At 43.3% G+C, this 16,315-nt stretch overlaps 1 protein-coding gene across 10 annotated transcripts in view; it reads right to left on the bottom strand.

Moving 5' to 3' along the window:
- Nucleotides 1-16,315, bottom strand: part of LOC106607459 (uncharacterized) — a 46,825-nt gene that overhangs the window by 22,352 nt on the left and 8,158 nt on the right. For 6 of the 10 annotated variants that reach the window (XM_014204429.3, XM_045720638.2, XM_014204424.3 and 3 more), the window contains exons 2-3: nucleotides 3,333-3,533; nucleotides 2,031-2,117 (exon numbers count right to left, since the gene is read on the bottom strand). In XM_014204429.3, the coding sequence (XP_014059904.2) occupies nucleotides 2,031-2,117; nucleotides 3,333-3,516 (271 nt within the window). In that variant the 5' untranslated portion in view covers nucleotides 3,517-3,533. Of the gene's footprint in view, nucleotides 1-2,030; nucleotides 2,118-3,332; nucleotides 3,534-6,192; nucleotides 6,268-16,315 lie in introns of all 10 variants that reach the window. The other 4 variants (XM_014204425.3, XM_014204426.3, XM_014204430.3 and 1 more) reach the window with 2 other exon arrangements.

The following is a 16,315-nucleotide window of genomic DNA, read 5'->3' as shown; positions in this document are numbered from 1 at the left end:
GCAAATTTCGATTCCAGGAAAGATTGATGATTCCTCCATGTCAACCAATAACAGTTAATAGTCTGCAAGCTCAGCATCATCTCAGTGGCTATAAATGATTATGCCTACAGCTAATAGGGCAGTCATAGACACTGAACCCCAGTTAAGGACTAAAACACCAGACACATGCATCATGGACCTTGTATTCCAGTTGGCTATCCTCTATTGACAAGTGTAACTTATAGACTATTGCTGGTAGTAGACCTACAATACGCACAGGGAAATGAACACGAGTTCCTACAATGTAGACCTAAATCTAGATATCTAGCCTTGTGTTCTCTTGTTGTCTCCTGCGGTATATTGTTCATGCCAGTGTTTCAAGGAAGGTTTGGAACTAATTCCATTACGCACATAGTTCCATTCATGGAAATTGCTCAATCTTTTATGTTTTGGTGGACAGGGGTTAGAGCCAAGGCTGGCCTGTAGTGCACAGCAGAGCAGATACCGTGGTATCTTTAGCTGTAGGCTGTTGTTGAGATAACACCACCGCCAAAGTGCCTTTTGTCCTTCTGGCAATACCATAAATCATTGTTGAATAAAGGCCCACTGACAGTTGAGAGACCTGGAGTCACTGAGTGTGTTAATAGCTAAAGGGGTTATAACACCAAGGATGCGATTATACGAAGCATTATGAGCCCCGTGACCATCACTTCCTATGGTAAATGAACAGAGTGTGAGGATGAATTGACGTCCATGACATCAATTCTACAAGCCATGTTTAAAATGCTCTGTGGTGACTAGCTATGGATGTGGCTCTATAGGGACTGTGAGGTTCAGCCTTCTGTTACCATGGCGCCACCGTGCTGACCAAGGCCACAGCACCGGTTAAGTAGCGACCATATTGACCCATTAGCCCAGAAACCCCCCCTTTCACTTATTCTGAGGTTGGCCTGTTGGCCGTGTCTGTTGAGAGAGCATGTTACTGCAGAGTGCCACTTACGCAACGCCGTTCTCAGATTCAAAACCACAACGGTCTCTTAACTTACTGACCGCCGACGGGACAATTGTCTAAATACAGGAAGCTTACGTCCACTGTCTTTGTCCTGACGACAGCCTAAAACTTCATGCTAACAGTTAGGATGCAGACAATCATGAATACGAGAGCCACAACTCCAGGCCTGATGCTACAATCTGGGTGGGGTTGGCTTTTTCTATCAGTGTGACCTGAATGAAAAGTGCCCTGAAAAGCTACAACAACAAGATAGTTCCCCACACAGAACTTAGAACAGAACTCAGAAGCATGGCATAATAATTAATAATAAAAAAATGTAATTTATGAACAGAAGCAGGAAATATCATGGATTGTTGCGAGGCCAGCAGCAGGGGAACAGCGGAATCAACCTCAAATCCTGACAGGAGATTTCATAAAAAATGCATTAGGAAGGAAAGGCAGACGCCCTCAGAAGAACTGACCTTCGTCTCTCTCTCTCTCATTCCTACAGACAGAGAGACAGAGAGGCAACTAATTAAAAATAAGCAATGGTCGCTGCAAATAATTCAAAAGAAGCATTGGGCGCTGATTACGTAAACTGAAAACTGGAGGAAGAAACAGGAAAAGAGAGGAAGAGAAGAGAGGAAAAGAGGAAGCACATTATTTTGGGGGATACAAAGGCACTCAGAATCCAGGTGTTATCTGTGAAAAGTGAAGCAGGCAGCTGCGAAGCAAGAAGCTAAATCAAACACATGTTGAGGTTGTGACAAGAAGCTGGATGATGATTCGCGAAGAGGCAGAGGCCAAATGGAACCAATGAGCAAATTGCTTTTGAAGCCATGACAAGAGGCACAATCACAACCAGAGGTGGACTCAATTCCATTTCATAATAATCTATTCATGATCAATTTATGATTTGTTTATGAAGTATTTCTGATTCATGAATCAATTCCTGAAACATTTCGTGAATGGACACTAAACAAAATGGAATTGAGCCCAACCCTGCAGCTCACACAACCCCTAATAGAAATAAAGGGTTTGGATGTGAGGAGCAGCATACCCGAGAGGGCGCTCTTAGACACAGAGACCTCTGACACTGGTGCTTGAGGCTGTGATTTCAGTTCAGGTGACAGCTCCAGCAAATCATCTACGTGAGACAGAGGCAAGATTATTAGTTAGTGAGAGAGAGAAAGAAAAAAAAACAGGCATCACATCAGGTTAGTTGGAACAAAAGAGCGGGCTAGCCTATATTTTGAGGTAGGTGTTTGGTGAACATATTGAGGACGCAGTTAAGAGGTATAGTGGAATATATTTTGGAAAAAAAGAACAGGCCCCAGTCCCAGTGTGCCCTACATTTCCGACTCAAAACACAAGATGCCTTGCTTTAGAAGTTGTTCCTTTTGTTCTTCAGTGGCGTAGTGTAAGCTGTACAGTAAGAGTGGTAGTAATGCCCTTCTGCTCCCTAAAGAGGAAGTATTCTACGTGAAGCGAAATACTGAGGATAAAAATACCCGAATGGAGAACTTAAAGCAACATCCTTGATGGAATATGCATTCCTTTCTTTTCTAGATATAGATAGACTATCATGTAATATTTAGGCCTCATATGGTCACTGACATACTGTCGGCCTACTGTACAAGAACCAAAACCTCAAAAGCTGCGACAGCTGGTGCATGTCATCCAATAGAACTAGGCAAAACTCAGTACGTTATAGGGACACTCGGAAATTCGGGCGTATGCTACTGTAACTGTAGACTTCCAGTCATTGCGCTAGCGATAGTTAGCATTGGCTGGTTGAAACTACCTCCAACTTCCTTCATACTGCACGCAGAGACATACAAATGGTATCCACGAGATCATCTGACTGGCTAAGTAGAAAAACGACTAATTGCCAGAATCTCGTAGTATCCCTTTAAGATCCTCTGGAGTAAAAACCAAAATGTGTTTATATTATCAGCATATGCATCCCTCTCCCTGCTCTTATTTGTTTCACCATCTGAATCCTGTTTTCTGGAAGTGAGTGTTGGGTCTGTATAATACAGGATAGAATGTCTGTCTGAGGAGAGACTGACCCAAATGCCTGGATTAGTGTAAACGTAAACACACGTCTGTAGGGTTATTTAACCATGCACTATAAGGAAGGGTACTGCAGAGAACAATAACATCCTTGGCTTCTATCTGGATGGATGAAACAGATCGCCACAGTCTGCTTTTTACTATTAAGGTCTAAAAGAAATGCTAAAACAGATTGACCAGATTCTAAGAAACTTATTTTTCCAAGAATATGTATCTGATATTCTCTCTTTTCCATAACCCTCCGCTGTCAGAATCTACAGTCCTAGTGACCTAGTCCATCACTGACCTTTCATGTCCCCAGGTCCCATGTGTGCATCTGACATCCCGTTAGGCTTCTTAACCTCCCGCTGGTCCAGGGGTTCCTTCAGGGTCATGTTGGCCAGGGCAGCCGAGGCCGTGGTCTCCCCAGAGTTGAATTGCAGGGCGGCGTGGCCGTCCATGCTCGAGTTGAAGTCTTGATGCTGATCCATGGTGAAGCGAGTTCAGGCTGGGAGGAGAGAGAGGAGACGGAGGGAAGAAGAAAAAAAAGACAACGAGTTAACGCTCCATTCAGTTTGGATACCTTCGTTTTGATGTCATCCACACGAGCTACTTTGGCAGGTGGAGACAGATAATTGCTGCTTTCAATAACGCCTCGAAAAATGAGATGGGGCCTCCACATTTTTTCAGACTGCACGGAACACGGACTGAACTGAGAGGATTCTAAACCTTGCGGTTGTTGTCGGCTTATTTCAAAAGGGTGTCAGAGGAGCAGAGGCCTGAGAGAACCAACCAAAGTTGGTGGGATCTCCGTAAAAGGCTACAATGTCAAAGGGTGAAGGTGAAAGAGAAGTCATTGACAACGATTCCAAATCGACACACAGCATACATGCTTGTTGGGCCTGTGCTGTTCCCCACAGAGAGGGATATGGCTGCTGAGCTAAAGACAGACAGATACCAGCGCACTGTTGAATTCTCCCACAGTTTTATTGTGCAGTGTTTTTCGGCCCAAAGGCCTTAGTCACCAACCCAGACCCTTCATACAAGAACACGGGCCTGATCCCAGATCTGTTTGCGCTGCTGTCTTGCCAACTTCTATTGCCATTGTCACACCAACGGCCTGCAACACTGCGATTTCTATGTCGCCCCCTCATAGGGACTGATAGGGACAATCGGGACATTTTCCTTTGTCTCCCCCTCACTTTATATAAGCGTTATGTAATCAAAGGACTTTAGGAGCTGAAAGGGCAGTCAGCTTTGCTAACGCAGGCAGACGTGGTGCAACAACGAACTGGCGGCTCGGGGAAGATGGAATTACAGAAACACTTGTCTGATGCCCTTTCTCAGTGATCATGATTTGAATGGACTAGGCTAGGTGTCTTTTGCTTCTTCAGGTTTTTGCTAGGTAGAGTCTAAAGTTCCATTATGTCTAATGTGGTACCAAAGGACATACCAAAGCAACGTAGGCCTAATGTCTCAACGTAGCTTGACCTAACCTGTTTCTTCCCTGATTCGAGTCCCCAAGCAAAGCTGTCACCTCAATAGTGCGCGTAGAGAGACAACACCTAGGCTATTCTAATGTTTTGAGTTACTCTACAGACTCGAGGCAATCATCCTCTTCCTCAGCTAAGCTTAGATAATCATGATTCATGTTACATTGAGCTACTTCCCTTTAATGGATGTCATCAGGGTTGGTGTACTGTAATGTGAGCATGCTTCTATTTGTTATGAAGCAAGATGATGGAAGTGGCCAAGATAAACACTGGCCAACCAAGACGGCTCCTCTCCTGCTCTTGCAGAAACAGCAGCTCAGAGACTACACAACACGCACACGCACACACACACACACACACACACACACACGGGCCACTGTTCCTGCAGAAACAAGTGTTGCACTGCAGCTCATAGAGACTACAAGATCAGATGCACCAATAATAGGGTCATATTAATGTGTGGGGGATTTCCTCCTGTCTTCTCAAAGGGGAAGTGCCTCTCAAAATACACACGGCAGCCTGCCAGGCGTATCCTGTTTCTGTTTCCTTAAGTCCAGCGGCTTGGTTTGGTCGCTCCCTCCACTGGCTTCCAGTTGAAGCTCGCATCCGCTACAAGACCATGGTGATTGCCTACGGAGCTGTGAAGGGAACGGCACCTCCATACCTTCAGGCTCTGATCAGGCCCTACACCCAAACAAGGGCACTGCGTTCATCCACCTCTGGCCTGCTGGCCCCCCTACCTCTGAGGAAGCACAGCTCCCGCTCAGCCCAGTCAAAACTGTTCGCTGCTCTGGCACCCCAATGGTGGAACAAGCTCCCTCACGACGCCAGGACAGCGGAGTCAATCCCCACCTTCCGGAGACACCTGAAACCCCACCTCTTTAAGGAATACCTAGGATAGGATAAAGTAATCCTTCTAACCCCCCCCCCCCCTTAAAAGATTTAGATGCACTATTGTAAAGTGGTTGTTCCACTGGATATCATAAGGTGAATGCACCAATTTGTAAGTCGCTCTGGATAAGAGCGTCTGCTAAATGACTTAAATATAATGTAAATGTAATGGTTGGGCGTGCTTTTGTGTTTATTATTAAGAGGGCGATTGTTTTCTGTTATGCTTGGGGTCACATGACGATGTGGGCTTCTTCCATGTGTGCATTTTCTGGACTGCCTTACAAGACTGTAGAACTGCGTCATTTAGCGATACCGCACAGAGGATTGCTTTTGAGTTTCTGACAAAACACAATCAGCATCTGCTTCAGACCTGCTTCGGACCCCTGTACTGACAAAAAAAGATAATCACATCATAACTTGATCTCCATACAAGTAGCCTATCTTAGAGTATTTTTTTTATATGACCTCACCTCACTCTAAATAGGCATAGGCCAATAGTAAGAGGTCGAGATCTGGCCACTGTGAGATCTGTGAGATCGGAGCACATGGCAACTGTTAGCTAGCCTATGTCCTGTATAAATAGTACAAGATGATATTGGTGACGTTAGTAGGAAAAACATAGTCAGGAGGACAAGGCAAACTGAACTGGCACACAGCATTTAACAAACAATGACTGGACTACAGTGATCTTTAGACAGAATAGAATTTCTCCCAGTGACAAGTCGGGGGATGGGCGTACTGGGCAAGAGAGAAGGGTTGAAACCATGTTCTGGCCAAGCCCACCCTGTAATTTGTACTGGCCTGTGACTGGTCTGGCAGCTGTGTTCTGATTCTCTTTGTGGGCTGATTGCTGTAGCCCTAGAGAGAGAGGAAGAGAGAGAGAGAGAGAGAGAGAGAGAGAGAGAGAGAGAGAGAGAGACACACAGACAGAGCAGTCACAAAGAGCATCACATCACAGCCCGGTGTGTACCAGAACCACAGACCTCCTTATGCACTGTCAATCTACTGCAATTAGGCTACCTTAGGGCTCGAACAAAGAGGCGAGGAGAAAGACGTAGGCTAACTGCGAATAGGCTCACTCAGTTACTAAAGAGGAGGGAGCAGGGCCCCATTTAAGGGAAAGGGGGATACCTAGTCAGTTGTACAACTGAATGCCTTCATTCAGCTAGTTGGAGAGATACAAAGAAAGGAGGCAGCTACCCAAAAACCGGAGGGGAGGGAGAGGGGAGACCAAATTGGTGATATGATTTCAGATCTGAAATGCCAGAGGGGCAGATGGATGCTCATGTTAATCCTCTTTGTTGAGCATCTCACAGGCGTTTACACCTAACCTTTGTCCCGCACTTAGCTGAACACCCTCCAACGCCAGGCCAACACACACACACACACACACACCACTGTGTAAAGCAGGGCCAATCATCAATGAATAGGCTAGGATATTCTACACACAACAGACCGAAGACTGAACACACTCGTCTCGCATCATTAGCGAAGAGAAAGAACAAGCTACCCAGCTGCACTGTGATTTAAATTTTGTGGAGAAACCCCCCCCCCCCCCCCCCAACAAAATAAACATTGTTTTTCCTTTAGGAATTCATCCCAATTTCGTTTAAAACGTTTTAAATGTTTACACCACTAGTCAAGGAACATGTCATCAAAGGCAAAGCACTAGGCCTGGATAAACATTTTCTCCACGTTTGACACGATAAGCCTAGCCTACACCCCGTTTATGTGACTGTTGATTTGTTGGTCCTGATTATTGTTTTACACCCAAGCATCGAGACAAGACGTGTTAACCAATGTCTCTATTTGTCTAGGACATAGCCTAAAAGTGGTCAAATCTCAGAGCATGTTAGACTGTCACCTAAAAACTCCCCAGTCTCTCATCCTATGTCTTCTCCCTCCCTGTCATCTCCTCTGTGGATCGTCTTTCTGTAATACTTAAGGTGCAATGTGCAGAAGTTTCTCCGCCATGTCCTGGTTGCTAAAATTCTAATAGTTCACCTAATTTCAGTTTATGTGACAAAATTCAAAAGGCACTTGCACATCTGAGCCATCTTTTTTTGCAGGTGCGTGGTAACAGTTGAATAAGATGAGAAAGAAGAAGAAACCCTCACACTGCTCTTGCTAGTGTCACCGCGTTTTTTCCTCAGTTTGTGAAATAAAAAAAAAATGCAGATTTATTGTACTTTTCAGCTGTTTGAAGCTGGTGTACAAAATCAAAAGTAAAAGAGGCAAAAACTAAACTTAAGAACAGGAAGCATAGAAATAGCGCATATAGAACAGATCTACCGCTTCTTAGACTTGCTTTCAATGAGAACGACAGATCTATAACTCACATTTATTTCTGAATTTGGTCAGGTTGCCCAAAAAGTTACATATTGCAGTTTTAAAGAGCGGGAGGAATAAAATGGCTGAGATGATTTGGAGCTCTGTCAGCCTGGAGAGCTACTCGCTGAATAGGACTTCTCTCTAACACACACACACACACACACACACCACTATATATCAGCAGACAGCCAGGGAGGTGGGTGGAGCTAGAGCAGCGCTGCACTCAGAGAGAGCTGCCAGCCTGCTGAACAGCCAGGCAGCGCCCAAAGGAAGCCTCTCTCTCCCTCTCTCTCTCTCGCTCCTCTTTAATATTCATCAGCAGTCGCTGCAGCAAGCAGAGAGAAGGAAAGAGAGAGGGGAAATCTGAGGGGGGGGTCCACTCTAAACACGAACGCGTCAGAGACGACCCAGCCCTTACCCCACTGCCTTGCTGTAAGAAAGGAATGTTAAAGCTAAAGGGAGAAAGTATTAGAGCAGCAGACAGAACACAGCAAGGACAAAGTATGCAGCGTGGGATTTAGCCTAGCTCAACGATGGAGAGAAGAGAACAAAAGAACGGGGAGAGAAGGAAAGCAGACGACACAACGAGAATGAGACAGGGAGGGACTGTGTCTAAAGGGCGAGGGGAGAAAAAAGATGGAGAGGGAATGGGAGTGAAAGAAAAGGAGGCAGAGATTGATACTGACAGGGAGGAGAGAGAGAAGGAGACTTAGAGAGGAAGGGGACAAAGGGGAAGGAGACTGTTGTTGGAAGAGGGAAAGAGGGCGAGAGGAGAGGCAAAAGGAGTAAGGGAGGGTGAGGGAAAGAGAGTGAGCGGAGAGGGAAAGGAAGGAAGGAAGGGATAGGGAAGGTGCGCCTGCAAAGCCTCTGGTCCTTGCAGAAAGAAAGCTGGCGCATGCTCAGACAGGGGGACACACGCCCAGCCCAATGCAGCGGCATGATACAGCAGAATCCAAAAGAGAAGAAATGGAGGAACTCTCCTCAGTCTTCAAATGCTTGGCTCTCAATCTAGTCTACATCCCCAATGTCAGACGGTAGACACAGTGATAAAACAGAGACATTTTAGAGATTAAATAGAGACATTTCTCCTCAGATGTCATTTACAACAACAATTTTTTGCAGATTAGGCTAGACGCTTTCCTCTCAGATTAGGCTAGACGCAGTCTTCAGATTTACACTTGAATTGGTTTCAGCATACCATGTATATCCATGTGAAATTAGGCTAGAGGCAAGTAAGTGGGCGATTTGAGCATAACACATGCCGTATATAAGGGGGGACCATATGAGATGAACTTAATGACCCAATTGGGGTTTGATTAAAGCTAAGCCCTTTCAAAACAAAGTTCTCTCCCTTCACGTAACCCTAACCCACTAAACACTATTGTTGAACCTGATTAGGGAATACTGCTCCTGAAATAGGCGACTCCAGGCCGGACTGCGCTGAAAGTAGAGTCCTTTCCACTTCCTCGACATTCTCTTTCTCCTCTGTGTGACAACAGAGTAAAGCAGAACGTGCCGACTAAGAGAAGTCCACCTGACTGTTGTGTAAGCGTAGAGTTCGAGGTGTCATTCGAGGTCTGCAGCTGGACCACAGGACACAGTCAGACAGAATTTTAAAGAGGAGAGAGGGGAAACGGTTGTAGTCTGAGGCTCGGAGTGTTCGCTGCCCATCCATGCAGATCCACATAATGTCTCAAATGGGACCCTATTCCCTATATAGTGCCTATAGTGAATATGGTGCCATTTGGGACACACAGAATGACAAGGAACGTTTGACAAAAACAGCTGGTTCCGTCGATTCACTGAGAAACAGAGGGGAGAGTCAGGAGGAGAATGGGTGGAGCATCGTGTGGGACAGAGATGGAATGCAGAAACAGGAAAACAAGCTGCTTTCTGGGGTTTCCTGCTTTCACTGTCCCAGAAAATACCAGAAAAAAAAAGAGCCCAGAAAGGCTACAGCAATGCATCCACCTTGCCCTCTCTGGGGTCCTCCTTCTGAGTGTCCGCTCTTAATTAACATTGTCACTGTTTGGCTCCAGCCAGGGCCGTCTGTACAGTACAGCCCTGGAAGATTGCCCTCTTGGGATAGTCGAGAGGGTGAAGCTGCAAGGCTAAGGGAAAGCAGACCGGTTTTATGTAAAACAGAAGAAAGGATTGTTCTGAAATTACCCCACAGTATTACACAATTTAGTTCACAAAAGCCTTGCATTGATTTCTCCCCAAAGAGGAAACCATGTCCTTCTTTCTTGTAATTACAGAGAAGATTAGGCTAAATTCAAACAAGGTTTCTGGTGATCGGACCAAAATCCCCTAACGTTGGCTCTATTTTCAGATGCCTGAATGAAAATGTTGATGCCATTTGTGCAACTCAGGCAGGCATTATCCTGACTCGATGAGAAGCCGGTATTGTTTGGGGATAATGCGGATCATGAACCCAGACCCAGCGGGGAATTACTGGGCAAAACTGGTTGAAATGACGTCATAATCTCAATCTGTTTCTGCCTGTAATGGTAAAAGCTTCGATCCCTTATTGATGTCACTTGTTAAATCCACTTCAAATCAGTGTAGATGACGGGGAAGAGACAGGTTAAAGAATGCTTTTTAAGCCTCGAGACAATTGAGACATGGATTTTGCCCTCAGAACAGCCTCAATTCGTCGAGGCACATGCTGGCCCATGTTGACTCCAATGCTTCCCACAGTTGTGTCAAGTTAGCTGGATGTCCATTGGGTGGTGGACCATTCTTGATACACACAGGAAACTGTTGAGCATGAATAACCCAGCAGCGTTGCAGTTCTTGACACAAACCGGTGCGCCTGGCACCTACTACCACACCCCGTTCAAAGGCACTTAAATGTTTAGTCTTGCCCATTCACCCTCTGAATGGCACACATACACAATCCATGTCTCAATTGTCTCAAGGCAGAAAAATTCTTATTTAACCTGTCTCCTCCCCTTCATCTACACTGATTGAAGTGGATTTAACAAGTGACGTCAATCAGGGATCATAGACTGACCAGGTGAAAGCTATGTCATGGAAAAAGCAGGTGTCCTTTAATGTTTTGTACACTAAGTGTATATGCCTAGAATGATGCTTTGTTAATGTCAGTATTGCCTTGTACCTTACGCTTTTATGCCTTGTATGTGAGTCCATTCGTTTGACAACGTTATTAAATAATACTTGCTTTGATATTCGCTCCTCATGACCAGTCCTTGATCTTAGTCAGCTAAACACATAAGACTTGATTACACATGGTTTAACTATATTTTACGGAGTCAGAAAAACATTTTAATAGGCTAATTGCTTAGTCTTATTATGAGCCGCAGGTGAGGTATATATAATATGCATATGTCAAATATTACCCCACTACAACCCTGTAAGCAGTCTATGGAATACACTGTAGATGCGCGAAAAATGCTAATATCGGTACCATGACTTGACTGGGATTTGTGCCACATATGCTAAAACGTTAGCATTTGGAAACAGTGCTAGGGAAGCTAAACCAAAGCATGAATTGCTGTCCTACCTTGTCAATAGACTGCTTACAGGGTAAGGAAACCAATGTGTCATTTTTGGTGAACTGCCCCTTTAATTTAGGGCAACAGACCTCCTGCCACTGACGGAGGCATAAAAATACCCCATGAACTCAGACCTACTGACCCTACACAGAGTGCCCATCATCCGTCACAATACTAATTTAGTCACAGTATTATTTTCAGTGATTCAGGAGTGGACGATGACCCGCAAACCCAAAAGTAGGCTAGGCCTTGTATCTTCTACTAGGGACACGGTCTTAATCTGTGAGCTCTTGTGTTCTTCACTGTGGTGACAGAAGCCAAAGAAAGTATCTATTTATGAGCTGTGCTGTGAGGAGAGGGGACATTCCAGTCATGCTGATCACGTCCCATCTGCTGACTGACCGACATGCTTCTCAACATTCCTCCGTCACTAGGCCTGGCTCTATACACTCCCTCAGGTCAGGGGGTCAGGGAGAAGACATTGTTGTCAGTCATCACCGATGTCGGTGATGTCCTCCAGGACACCCCCCCCCCCCCTTCACTTCAGCTCTCCAGCGGTTCAGTCACTGCATGTGGGCCCCAACATTGACTTCACTACAAACTAGAAGTTGACCGATTAAATCGGCATGGCTGATTAATTAGGGCCGATTTCAAGTTTTCATAACAAATCGGTAATCGTCATTTTTGGACGCTGATTATGGTCGATCACATTGCACTCCACGAGGAGACTGCATGGCAGGCTTATAAAAAACAATCAATCTTAACATAAGTCACTAGTTAAACTAGTAATATCATCAACCATGTGTAGTTATCTAGCTTGTCCTGCGTTGCATATAATCAATGCAGTGCCTGTTAATTTATCATCGAATCACAGCCTATTTCACCAAACGGGTGATGATTTTAACAAGTGCATTCGCAAAAAAAGCACTGTCGTTGCACCAACGTGTACCTAACCATAAACATCAATGCCTTTCTTAAAATCAATACATAAGTATATATTTTTTAACCTGCATATTTAGTTAATATTACCTGCTAACATTAATTTATTTTAACAAGGGAAATTGTGTCACTTCTCTTGCGTTCTGTGCAAGCAGAGTCAGGGTATATGCAGCAGTTTGGGCCGCCTGGCTCGTTGCGAACTGTGTGAAGACCATTTCTTCCTAACAAAGACCGTAATTAATTTGCCTGAATTTTACATAATTATGACATAACATTGAAGGTTGTGCAATGTAACCGCAATATTTAGACTTAGATCCGTTAGATAAAATACGGAATGGTTCCGTATTACACTGAAAGAATAAACGTTTTGTTTTCTAAATGATAGTTTCCGGATTTGACCATATTAATGAGCTAAGGCTCTTATTTCTGTTAATCAACTCTATGATTTGATATTTTATAGAGCAGTCTGACTGAGCGGTGGTAGGCAGCAGCAGGCTCATAAGAATTCATTCAAACAGCACTTTCCTGCGTTTGCCAACAGCTATTCGCTGTGCTTCAAGTTTTGCGCTGTTTATGACTTCAAGCCTATCAACTCCCGAGATTAGGCTGGCAATACTATAGTAGAGGTCGACCGATTAATCGTAATGGCCGATTAATTAGGGCCGATTTCAAGTTTTCATAACAATAGGAAATCGGTATTTTTGGACGCCGATTCGGCCGATTTTTTTATTATTATTTTTTTTTTTAGACCTTTATTTAACTAGGCAAGTCAGTTAAGAACACATTCTTATTTTCAATGATTGCCTAGGAACGGTGGGTTAACTGCCTTGTTCAGGGGCAGAACGACAGATCTTTACCTTGTCGGCTCAGGGATTCAATCTTGCAACCTTATGGTTAACTAGTCCAACGCTCTAACCACCTGCTTTACATTGCACTCCACGAGGAGCCTGCCTGTTACGCGAATGCAGTAAGAATCCAAGGTAAGTTGCTAGCTAGCATTAAACTTAACTTATAAAAAAACAATCAATCAATCATAATCACTAGTTAACTACACATGGTTGATGATATTACTAGTTTATCTAGCCTGTCCTGCGTTGCATATAATCACTTAGGTACACGTTGCTCCAATCATAAACATCAATGCCTTTCTTAAAATCACAAGTATATATTTTTAAACCTGCATATTTTGTTAATATTGCCTGCTAACATGAATTTCTTTTAACTAGGGAAAATGTGTCACTTCTCTTGCAAACTGAGTCAGGGTATATGCAGCAGTTTGGGCCGCCTGGCTCGTTGCGAACTGTGAAGACTAATTCTTCCTAACAAAAACAGCCGACTTCGCCAAACGGGGGATGATTTAACAAAAGCGCATTTGCGAAAAAAGCACAATCGTTGCACGACTGTACCTAACCATAAACATCAATGCCTTTCTTAAAATCAATACACAGAAGTATATATTTTTAAACCTGCATATTTAGCTAAAAGAAATCCAGGTTAGCAGGCAATATTAACCAGGTGAAATTGTGTCATTTTGCGTTCATTGCATGCAGTCAGGGTATATGCAACAGTTTGGGCCGCCTGGCTCGTTGCGAACTAATTTGCCAGAATTTTACGTATTTATGACATAACACTGAAGGTTGTGCAATGTAACAGGAATAACATTTTGTTTTCGAGATGATAGTTTCCGGATTCGACCATATTAATGACCTAAGGCTCGTATTTCTGTGTGTTATGTTATAATTAAGTCTATGATTTGATAGAGCAGTCTGACTGAGCGATGGTAGGCAGCAGCAGGCTCGTAAGCATTCATTCAAAATAGCATTTTCGTGCATTTTGCCAGCAGCTCTTCGCAATGCATTGCGCTGTTTATGACTTCAAGCCTGTCAACTCCCAAGATTAGGCTGATGTAACCGATGTGAAATGGCTAGCTAGTTAGCGGGGTGCGCGCTAATAGCGTTTCAAATGTCACTCGCTCTGAGACTTGGAGTAGTTGTTCCCCTTGCTCTACATGGGTAACGCTGCTTCGAGGGTGGCTTTTGTCGATGTGTTCATTGTTCAAGTCCAGGTAGGAGCGAGGAGAAGGATGGAAGCTATACTGTTACACTGGCAATACTAAAGTGCCTATAAGAACATCCAATAGTCAAAGGTATATGAAATACAAATCGTATAGAGAGAAATAGTCCTATAATAACTACAACCTAAAACATCTTACCTGGGAATATTTAAGACTCATGTTAAAAGGAACCACCAGCTTTCATATGTTCTCATGTTGTGAGCAAGGAATTTAAACGTTAACTTTTTTTACATGCACATAGTGCACTTTTACTTTCTTCTCCAACACTTTGTTTTTGCATTATTTAAACCAAATTGAACATGTTTCATTATTTATTTGAGGCTAAATTGATTTTATTGATGTATTATATTAAGTTAAAATAAGTGTTCATTCAGTATTGTTGTAATTGTCATTATTACAAAGAAATGTTTTTTAAAAAAAGATTTTTTTGGGGCCGATTAATCGGTATTGGCCGATTAATTTGGCCGATTAACCTCTCTGAGGTCGGCGGGACGAAATCGTCCCACCTACGTAACAGCCAGTGGAATCCTGTGGCGCGTTATTCAAATACCTTAGAAATGCTATTACTTCAATTTCTCAAACATATGACTATATTACACCATTTTAAAGACAAGACTCTCGTTAATCTAACCACACTGTCCGATTTCAAAAAGGCTTTACAACGAAAGCAAAACATTAGATTATGTCAGCAGAGTACCCAGCCAGAAATAATCAGACACCCATTTTTCAAGCTAGCATATAATGTCACAAAAACCCAAACCACAGCTAAATGCAGCACTAACCTTTGATGATCTTCATCAGATGACACACCTAGGACATTATGTTATACAATGCATGCATGTTTTGTTCAATCAAGTTCACATTTATATCAAAAACCAGCTTTTTACATTAGCATGTGACGTTCAGAACTAGCAAACTTCCGGTGAATTTACAAAAAAATTTACTAAATTACTCACGATAAACATTCACAAAAACCATAACAATTATTTTAAGAATTATAGATACAGAACTCCTCTATGCACTCGATATGTCCGATTTTAAAATAGCTTTTCGGTGAAAGCACATTTTGCAATATTCTGAGTAGATAGCCCGGCATCACAGGGCTAGCTATTTAGACACCCAGCAAGTTTAGCACTCACCAAAGTCAGATTTACTATAAGAAAAATATTTGTTGGTTTGGTCCCAAATAATCCATAGTTATATCCAAATATCCTCTGTTTTGTTCTTGCGTTCAAGACACTATCCGAATGGTAAAGAAGGGTGACGAGCACGACGCATTTCGTGACAAAAATATTCTAAATATTCCATTACCGTACTTCGAAGCATGTCAACCGCTGTTTAAAATCAATTTTTATGCCATTTTTCTCGTAAAAAAGCGATAATATTCCGACCGGGAATCTGCGTTTAGGTTCACAGACGAAAGAAAATAAAACATGGGGTCGACTCGTGCACGCGCCTCAGCCCATTGTCCTCTGATAGAGCACTTGCCAAAAGCTCTAATGTGTTTCAGCCTGGGGCTGGAATTACATCATTCAGCTTTTTCCCGCCTTCTGAGAGCCTATGGGAGCCGTAGGAAGTGTCACGTTACAGCAAAGATCCTCAGTCTTCAATAAACAGAGTCAAGAAGCTCAAGGAATGGTCAGACAGGCCACTTCCTGTAAGGAATCTTCTCAGGTTTTTGCCTGCCATATGAGTTCTGTTATACTCACAGACACCATTCAAACAGTTTTAGAAACTTTAGGGTGTTTTCTATCCAAAGCCAATAATTATATGCATATTCTAGTTACTGGGCAGGAGTAGTAACCAGATTAAATCGGGTACGTTTTTTATCCAGCCGTGCAAATACTGCCCCCAACAGGTTAACTACAACCTAAAACTTCTTAACTGGGAATATTGAAGACTCATGTTAAAAGGAAACCACCAGCTTTCATATGTTCTCATGTTCTGAGCAAGGAACTTAAACATGAGCTTTTTTACATGGCACATATTGCACTTTTACTTTCTTCTCCAACACTGTGTTTTTGCATTATTTAAAACAAATTGA

The sequence above is a fragment of the Salmo salar genome, chromosome 06 (genome assembly GCF_965601325.2).
Source record: "Salmo salar chromosome 06, fSalSal1, whole genome shotgun sequence".
NCBI classification, from domain to species: Eukaryota; Metazoa; Chordata; class Actinopteri; order Salmoniformes; family Salmonidae; genus Salmo; species Salmo salar.
The sequence above is the reverse complement of the archived record's forward strand: the minus strand, read 5'-3'. Positions and strand labels throughout refer to the sequence as shown.